This window comes from Boleophthalmus pectinirostris, unplaced genomic scaffold (genome assembly GCF_026225935.1).
Source record: "Boleophthalmus pectinirostris isolate CB_2022bp ecotype Guang Dong unplaced genomic scaffold, ASM2622593v1 HiC_scaffold_21, whole genome shotgun sequence".
Classification (NCBI taxonomy): Eukaryota; Metazoa; Chordata; class Actinopteri; order Gobiiformes; family Gobiidae; genus Boleophthalmus; species Boleophthalmus pectinirostris.
In genome coordinates this window covers 37,867,202-37,876,493 of record NW_026571175.1, presented here as the reverse complement: position 1 = coordinate 37,876,493, position 9,292 = coordinate 37,867,202, and the positions used below count along the sequence as shown (strand labels likewise).

General features: G+C 47.6%; 1 protein-coding gene across 1 annotated transcript; it reads right to left on the bottom strand.

Annotated features, from left to right (window-relative positions):
* Positions 1 to 3,147: 3,147 nt before the first annotated feature.
* Positions 3,148 to 3,967, bottom strand: LOC129410043 (zinc finger CCHC domain-containing protein 3). Its single transcript, XM_055157125.1, has 2 exons — positions 3,789 to 3,967; positions 3,148 to 3,736 (listed from the first exon to the last, which is right to left on the bottom strand). The coding sequence occupies exons 1-2, from the start codon at positions 3,965 to 3,967 to the stop codon at positions 3,148 to 3,150; spliced, it is 768 nt and encodes a 255-aa protein (XP_055013100.1).
* Positions 3,968 to 9,292: the final 5,325 nt, after the last annotated feature.

The following is a 9,292-nucleotide window of genomic DNA, read 5'->3' as shown; positions in this document are numbered from 1 at the left end:
CGCTGCGACCTCGACCTTCGAGATAAGGCTCCGGTCACCTTCATCCGAATGAGCACAGAGGCGATTCTTCTTTGTGACTGTGTCCTAGGGCCCGCCGCCTGCAGCTACGGTCTCACTGACCGTAGCTGCTGCCTTCCGGATCACAGCCACGGGGGGGATCTGCATGTGCTTTCCTACCAGCAGGTTTCTGGAGGTCCACATGGCGTCTTTGATGGCGGCGAGGGTGAGCCAGATCCTCGTGAAGTCCTTTTTTGATATGTTCGGACTTAGGCCCACCCCGTACAGCACCAGCTGTGCTGTAAGGACCTCCCCTGCTGGTAGGTACGGGAATTGTAAGGTGCCGGCTGTAGCCCACTGATCTCTGGCGGCACTGCACTCCCAGAGGAGATGCCTCACCGACTCGGGCGCGCCACAACCCGGCCGGGGGCAGGTTGCGGTCAGGGATAACCTCCGGGAGTGCATGACGGACCTGACCGAGAGAACCTCATGAGCAACCAGCCAGGACAGGTCCCGGAGTCTGTTCGGGAGAGCAGGATGGTTCACGTTGCGCCAAACTGTTGTGGGGCTCCCCTAGTGTGAGCCCGCGCACCGGACTCACGGGTTCCCGCTCCTGCACAGAAGAGATCATAGCTTTGTGATTGGTTAAAACCTGCAATCCCTCATGTGCTAAGTTAAAACGCTCTAAAAAGGTGGGAATAAAAGCATAAAAACTAGGCAAATTAAAAGATACGGGAACTCTGAGGTCTGACGTTAAAAACTTCTTTCTTCTTAAAAAGGAGCCCATCCAGAATCTGACAAAAGCAGTCGTTTTGGGGTTTCTGGATGGGTCCTGGGAAAGTGCTATGTGCAGTGCAGTGTAGTGTGTTCCAAGGATGAGGGGGAGGTCTGGGACGCCTTTGCCTCCTTTTTCCTTGGGCTTCTTTACGACCTCCCTCCTCAACCTTTCCCATTTTCCCCCCCAGAAGAAGTTAAAAATGGCTCTCTCCAACGCTAAAATCGTGGATCTGGGAGGGATAAAAACAGAACACGTTAATAAAAACAACGGTAAAATCACTGTTTTGATGATTAAAACCTTCCCTTCCATAGTCAGTCCTCTAAGTCCCCAGAACCCCAGTCTTTTCCTAACTTTCCCTGTAATGTCAGCCCAATTTAGACTCCCGCCCCCCTCCCGGTCAAACCTGATTCCCAGTATTTTATGTCCTGGGGTCACGGTAAGGGGGAGTCCTGCAGTCTCGTCGGGGGTCCATGGTCTGTACAAATTGGGCTTGGGTCTTTGTTCTGTTTAATTTCGACCCAGAGGCCAGTCCGAAAAAGTCCGTTAGGTCCAAAGTCCTAAAAACAGATAAAAGGTCAGTGCATAAAATGTTCACGTCATCCATGTATAAAATTGCCTTTGTGGTGAGCCCCCCCCCACCCGGGATGCCCACCCCCCTGATTCGTTGGTCCCTTCTCAAGAGCTGTGCCAACGGTTCGATACATAAAATGTACAGGAGGGCAGATAACGGACAACCCTGACGGACACCGCAGTTGATTTGCACTGCTTTTGTCAGATGCCCGTTTACAATAAATTTACTGCTGATCCCTCGGTATAAGCAGTCCCACCCACTCTATAAACCTATCAGGTAAACCCACGTTTCGCAGTACCTCGAAAAGGTACTGGTGCGAGACCCGATCGAAGGCTTTAAAAGGACTACTAGCGAATGTTTCTGTCTCTCGCGGATGGATCAGTACGAGGCTGTCGGTGATCCCCTTTTAAAAACTATTAAAACACTTTTGTTAGTCTCTAAAAGGGTAAAATCTTTGGGTTAAAAACTTCAGTTTTGCCCTTTTTAAAATTTTTTCCAAAAGGTGGACTTTTAAAACTACTGTAAGAGAATTAAAATCAATTTCTTTTTCTTTGTAGAGGTTTGTGTAGTAATTTTCTACCATGTTTTTTATTTCTTCTATTTTCTTTGTTTCTTTCCCGTCTTCCTTTTTTAGTGTTAAAAACGTTTTACTTTTGTTTAAAATTTTCTTAAAAAAGTAACGGGTGCATTTTTTGTTTTCCTCTACTTCTCTTTCTTTTGATCTTAAAATGATTCCCTTACTTTTTATTTCTGCCAACTTTACCATTTCACTTTTAATTTCTTTAATTTCATCCGTAAAATTAAAACCAATTTCTAAAAGTTTAAAATAACGCTGTAAGCGTCTCTGCAGTCCCAACATGCGGTTATTTTCTTTTTTCTTTTTTTCACGACCCACCCTTCTAAAAAAGTGTCGAGTCCTGTCCTTTACCATCTCCCACCAGTGCGCTCGTGTCTCGTGCAAGTCTTGAAGGGTCTGCCACTCTTGGTACTGCTCCCTGTACTGACGAGCTACATCAGCGTCTTTAAACAGGGAGCAGTTGAGCTTCCACAGACCACTTCCTACAGTCACACCAGAGGAGAGTGAAAGGGTGCAGGACAGCATCAGGTGATCTGAGAAAAAGACAGGGGTTAATGTAGCATCGGTGGGTGGGCAATCCCTGGTAAAAACGTAGTCAATGCGAGAGGCTCTGGTGCCGTCACCACTGACCCAGGTGAAGCCCTCCTCTCTAGGATGCAGGGTTTTAAAACAGTCCTGTAGTTTAAAATCCCTACATAAACCCTGCAATAAAACCGATGTTTTATCTAGTTTAAAATCCCCTGCTCTTCTCCTATCTTTTGTTGTTAAAATACAATTAAAATCACCTGCTAAAATAAGGGGGGTCGTGCCCAGCATGTGGGACTGCAGGTCTTCTAAAAAGTCATATCTAAAATGTTTTTCAGTAAAACCATAGATATTTAAGAGCCTAAAATCCAGATGTACTAAAAGTGCCCATCCGTCTCTCACCACAGTGCTGCCCTTTACCGTCACCAGGGGGTTTTTGATTAAAATGGCCACCCCGTCGTTTTTATTCTCATTGGATCCACTCCATAACGACGGGTGTGGCCACATCCCCTCCCAGTCCCTGTAGTGTTTTAAAAACGGTATGGCACATTCTTGTAAAATAAAAACATCTGAATTAAAAGTGTCGAGGTGGGATAAAATACTCTGGGCTCTAACTCTAGACTTAACACTTCTCACATTGATGGTAGAGAGTGTCATCGCCATGAGTATGGTTAAAAGAAGACACGTCATTTTAAAAGACTAAAAGAAGTTTACAGTAAAAACAGCCAGCCCCTCCTCTCCAATTAACTCAATTGGACCTCCACCTTGTCCATTTTCGGATCTACCGGCCTTCAGTTTGTTGGCAAAAGATTTGGGGCAACTTCTGAACAGATGATCAGACGCCCCACACAAGTTACACTTTCTGCCATTGGCACATTCTTCAAATGTGTGTCCAATTTCTCTACACTTACCACAGACCACTTGAGTGCAAGCCTCCACCAAGTGCCCGTGCTCTCCACACCTCCGGCAGAGCTTGGGTTGTCCCTGGTAGTGTATGTAGCCACGGTTTTCTCCCAGAACTATCATACTAGGCAGGTGCTTCAGGCCTTGGTAGCCCTGGGGGTCCTGCCATTGCTGGACAGGAACCCTCCAGCTGCCGGTCCAAATGCCGTCCACATCTCTAACCTTGATAGCCTGGCCCTTCACCGTGCAAAATCTTCCCAGCCATAAACAAATATCATCTGCACTCACAGTCTCATTGAACATCCTGACAATCACATGTTTCAGTGAATTATCATTCAGGTTCTCAACCGTGAATGCAGCAAACTGGGGCTCCACTTTCTTAAACCTGGTCCAAAATTCATTTAACAGTAAACACAGTTCGAAAGCTCACGTCAAACCCTCTGTTGAAGGGCAGAGACAGGATGCAATTCAAGTCATCAGGCTTGAACGAGAGCACCTTCTGAACCAGGCCGCGGGAGAAGTCTAACCGGGAAAAAGGAGGCACCTTCCCGTTGACCTCCCGCAAAGTGAAGCGCACGCTGTGGTGCCTCCTCCTGCCGGCATGGGAGGCCGACATTCTGGAGGCACCAACAGCTAAAACCAACTAAAAAACACTTAAAACTATCTCTAAAACCCACTAAAAGGACTAAAACCAGTTTAAAACAGCTAAAAAACAATAAAAGTGAAGCTAAAACCAGAGTAAATTATTTAATTAAAGTGCAGGTGCTCGGTTGTGCAAAATCCGCAAATAAGGTGCTGTAAAAAATAGGAAATGAACAAGAAAACAGAAACAAAAACAGTAACAAAATATATCCCCCGAGGGCCGAAACAAGAGCCACAAAGGCTAATGTTTTTGGCTCCTCGGAGGCGATCGCAGTCTCTTTTAATCAGGTGCAATAAACTGATAAGAACAGATTTTTCTTTCGAAAAGGTTTATTGACACACATTACATTTTATGCATTTTCATATTTCATTTTTCATTTAGGACATTGTAAAATCATTTTTCATTTAAAACACACAATAAAAACACACATCAACAGTAAAAGCACAATAAAACAGTGTAAAAGGCTAAAACAGTTGTGTGGTTAAAATTGGTGTAAAAACAATGTCCATAAAAAGTGTGTCAATTTAAAAGTCCATTAAAAGAGGGTGCAGTGATAAAAGTCTCTCTGTACAGGAGCGGGGTGAGTCCCTATCAAGGAGACTCATCCTGCTCTCCCGAACATTTGGTCTCTCGGTGACCCGTCCCGCTCAGAGGAGGTCCTCTCCGATGCTCCTTCCCTCCGACCGCACCCGGAGAGCCAGGCCGCTGCGACCTCGACCTTCGAGATAAGGCTCCGGTCACCTTCATCCGAATGAGCACAGAGGCGATTCTTCTTTGTGACTGTGTCCTAGGGCCCGCCGCCTGCAGCTACGGTCTCACTGACCGTAGCTGCTGCCTTCCGGATCACAGCCACGGGGGGGATCTGCATGTGCTTTCCTACCAGCAGGTTTCTGGAGGTCCACATGGCGTCTTTGATGGCGGCGAGGGTGAGCCAGATCCTTGTGAAGTCCTTTTTGGGAGTGGTCGGACTTAGGCCCACCCCGTACAGCACCAGCTGTGCTGTAAGGACCTCCCCTGCTGGTAGGTACGGGAATTGTAAGGTGCCGGCTGTAGCCCACTGATCTCTGGCAGCACTGCACTCCCAGAGGAGATGCCTCACCGACTCGGGCGCGCCACAACCCGGCCGGGGGCAGGTTGCGGTCAGGGATAACCTCCGGGAGTGCATGACGGACCTGACCGAGAGAACCTCATGAGCAACCAGCCAGGACAGGTCCCGGAGTCTGTTCGGGAGAGCAGGATGGTTCACGTTGCGCCAAACCGTGGTGGGCTCCCCTATCGTGAGCCCGCGCACCGGACTCACGGGTTCCCGCTCCTGCACAGAAGAGATCATAGCTTTATGTTTTGTTAAAACCTGCAAACCCTCATGTGCCAGATTAAAACGCTCTAAAAAGGTGGGAATAAAAGAGTAAAAACCAGGCAAGTTAAAAGACACGGGGACTCTGAGGTCTGACGTTAAAAACTTTTTTCTTCTTAAAAAGGAGCCCATCCAGAATCTGACAAAAGCAGTTGTTTTTGGATTTCTGGATGGGTCCTGGGAAAGTGCTATGTGCAAAAGCAGTGTATTGTGTTCCAAGGATGAGGGGGAGGTCTGGGACGCCTTTGCCTCCTTTCTCCTTGGGCTTTTTTAGGACCTTCCTCCTCAACCTTTCCCATTTCCCCCCCAGAAGAAGCCAAAAATGGAACGCTCCAAAGCTAAAACCACAGGTCTGGGAGGGATAAAAACAGAACAAGTTAATAAGAACAAAGGTAAAATCACTGCTTTAATGATTAAAACCTTCCCTTCAATAGTCAGTCCTCTGAGTCCCCAGAACCCCAGTCTTTTTCTCTGACTTTCCCTGTGATGTCAGCCCAATTTAGACTCCCGCCCCCCTCCCGGTCAAACCTGATTCCCAGTATTTTGTGTCCTTGGGTCACGGTAAGGGGGAGTCCTACAGTCTCGTCGGGGGTCCACGGTCCATAAAATTGGGCTTGGGTCTTCGTTCTGTTTAATTTAGACCCAGAGGCCAGTCCAAAAAAGTCCGTCAGGTCCAAAGTCCTAAAAACAGATAAAAGGTCAGTGCATAAAATGTTCACGTCGTCCATGTATAAAAACACTTGGGAGGTGAGCCCCCCCCCACCCGGGATGCCCACCCCCCTGATTCCTTTGTCCCTTCTCAAGAGCTGTGCCAAAGGTTCGATACATAAAATGTACAGGAGGGCAGATAACGGACAACCCTGACGGACACCGCAGTTGATTTGCACTGCTTTTGTCAGATGCCCGTTTACAATAAATTTACTGCTGATCCCTCGGTATAGCAGTCCCACCCACTCTATAAACCTATCAGGTAAACCCACGTTTCGCAGTACCTCGAAAAGGTACTGGTGCGAGACCCGATCGAAGGCTTTCTCAAAATCTAAATTTAGGACTACTAGCCGAATGTTTCTGTCTCTCGCGTAACAGATGGTGTCTCGGATCAGTACGAGGCTGTCGGTGATCCTCCTCCCCGGGACGGCACAGCCTTGATCCGGGTGAATCAAATCTCCTAAAAACATGGACAAAATCTTACTAAAAATCTTTAAATCTACATTTAAAAGGGTGATAGGTCTCCAGTTACGTCAAGTCCGTCTTGTCTCGGTCTTTGGGAACTAGAGTCACTATCCCTGTTCTAAAACTGTCCGGGTAGTTGGACCTAGTCGCCCCAAGTCTTCATAAAAACAGGCTGAAAAGGTCTGGTGCTAAAATGTCCCAAAATTCATGATAAAATTCCACCGGGAGCCCGTCGGCCCCCGGGGATTTGCCCTTTTTAAAACTACTAAGGCTTTTCTTGAGCTCTAAAAGGGTAAAATCCTGGGATAAAAGCACGTTTTCCTTTAAAACCTTTTCCATAGACTTAAAAACTTCGTTTAAAATGTTGGGATCGACTGTTTTTTTTGTATAAAGGTTCGAGTAAAAGTCTTCCACTATCTTTATAACCTCATTGTTGTTTTTTGTGGTCTCGCCGTTATCTTTTTTTAGGGTTAAGATAGTTTTACTTTTATTTAAAATTTTCTTTAAAAAGTACCTGGTGCATTTTTCACCTTCCTCTAACTCTTGTTCTTTTGCTCTTATTATTATTCCTTTACTTTTTATTTCTGCCAATTCGGACATTTCATTTTTAATTTCTTTAATTTCGTCGTTTAAATTAAAACCAATTTCTAAAAGTTTAAAATAACGCTGTAAGCGTCTCTGCAGTCCCAACATGCGGTTATTTTCTTTTTTCTTTTTTTCACGACCCACCCTTCTAAAAAAGTGTCGAGTCCTGTCCTTTACCATCTCCCACCAGTGCGCTCGTGTCTCGTACAAGTCTTGAAGGGTCTGCCACTCTTGGTACTGCTCCCTGTACTGACGAGCTACATCAGCGTCTTTAAACAGGGAGCAGTTGAGCTTCCACAGACCACTTCCTACAGTCACACCAGAGGAGAGTGAAAGGGTGCAGGACAGCATCAGGTGATCTGAGAAAAAAGACAGGGGTTAATGTAGCATCGGTGGGTGGGCAATCCCTGGTAAAAACGTAGTCAATGCGAGAGGCTCTGGTGCCGTCACCACTGACCCAGGTGAAGCCCTCCTCTCTAGGATGCAGGGTTTTAAAACAGTCCTGGAGTTTAAAATCCCTACATAAACCCTGCAATAAAACCGATGTTTTGTCTAGTTTAAAATCCCCTGCCCTCTTCCTATCTTTTGTTGTTAAAATACAATTAAAATCACCCGCTAAAATAAGAGGGGTCGTGCCCAGCATGTGGGACTGCAGGTCTTCTAAAAGTTCGTGTCTAAAATGTTTTTCGTTAAAACCATAAATATTTAAGAGCCTAAAATCCCTCCCCATAAAATCCAGATGTACTAAAAGTGCCCGTCCGTCTCTCACCACAGTGCTGCCCTTAACCGTCACCAGGGGGTTGTTTATTAAAATGGCCACCCCGTCGTTTTTATTCTCATTGGATCCGCTCCATAACGACGGGTGTGGCCACATCCCCTCCCAGTCCCTGTAGTGTTTTAAAAACGGTAGTGCACATTCTTGTAAAATAAAAACATCTGAATTAAAAGTGCGGAGGTGGGATAAAATACTCTGGGCTCTAACTCTAGACTTAACACTTCTCACATTGATGGTAGAGAGTGTCATCGCCATGAGTATGGTTAAAAGAAGACACGTCATTTTAAAAGACTAAAAGAGACTTACAGTAAAACCACTTAAAACACAATTAAAATCCGATTAAAAAAGGCCGTTATGAAGGACCTTGTGAACTCGCCCCTGCCTTCCTCCTCGTGGGGGAGGGGGAAGGAGCTTTGGGCTTGTTCCTCCTCTGCCTCCCGACGGGCAGGTCTCGCGGAGTTGATTGCAGAGCGAAAGAGAGGAACGAGACCTCGTTGGGTGAGCCGGAGGGGAAGACTCGGGGATCCTCCACAGAGTCACTGTCTGAGAGAGTCCCCACTCTCCCCCTCTTCTCCGAGAGTAGGACACTCTCGGAGGACGACTCTGACAGGGGCCTCTTGGGTAACTGGGTGTGGGCGAGGAGGGCGTCCAGGCACTCGTTCAGGGGGTCTAGAGGGGAACCGCCCCCCAACACGTCCACCAGGTCGATCTGGGTCTCAGGGGAGACGGTCTCCCTCTCCGTTCCCCAGGTGGGCGGAGTGGGCGGGACCTCCTCCGACCCCCCTTCCAGGGTGGGAGGGGCCTCCGCAGGCCCCTGCTCCCCCTCCTCCTCCTGTGTGGGAGGGGCCTCCCCCTCCCCCACCTGCGCGGGAGGGGCCTCCCCAGGCCCCACCCCTTCTCCCGCCTCCCCCTGCTCCTCTCCTCCAATCAGGGGTTTTGGCGGGAGATTTGAATTTCCCAGCCCCTCCTCTCCAATTAACTCAATTGGTCCTCCACCTTGTCCATTTTCGGATCTACCGGCCTTCAGTTTGTTGGCAAAAGATTTGGGGCAACTTCTGAACAGATGATCAGACGCCCCACACAAGTTACACTTTCTGCCATTGGAACATTCTTCAAATGTGTGTCCAATTTCTCTACACTTACCACAGACCACTTGAGTGCAAGCCTCCACCAAGTGCCCGTGCTCTCCACACCTCCGGCAGAGCTTGGGTTGTCCCTGGTAGTGTATGTAGCCACGGTTTTCTCCCAGAACTATCATACTAGGCAGGTGCTTCAGGCCTTGGTAGCCCTGGGGGTCCTGCCATTGCTGGACAGGAACCCTCCAGCTGCCGGTCCAAATGCCGTCCACATCTCTAACCTTGATAGCCTGGCCCTTCACCGTGCAAAATCTTCCCAGCCATACACAAATATC

Coding starts and splice junctions, on each gene's coding strand:
- LOC129410043 (XM_055157125.1), bottom strand. CDS start 3,967: ATGTCGGCCTCCCATGCCGGCAGGAGGAGGCACCACAGCGTGCGCTTC. Junction 3,737..3,788: donor TCTCTGCCCTTCAACAGAGG/GTTTGACGTGAG, acceptor ATTTTGGACCAG/GTTTAAGAAAGTGGAGCCCC.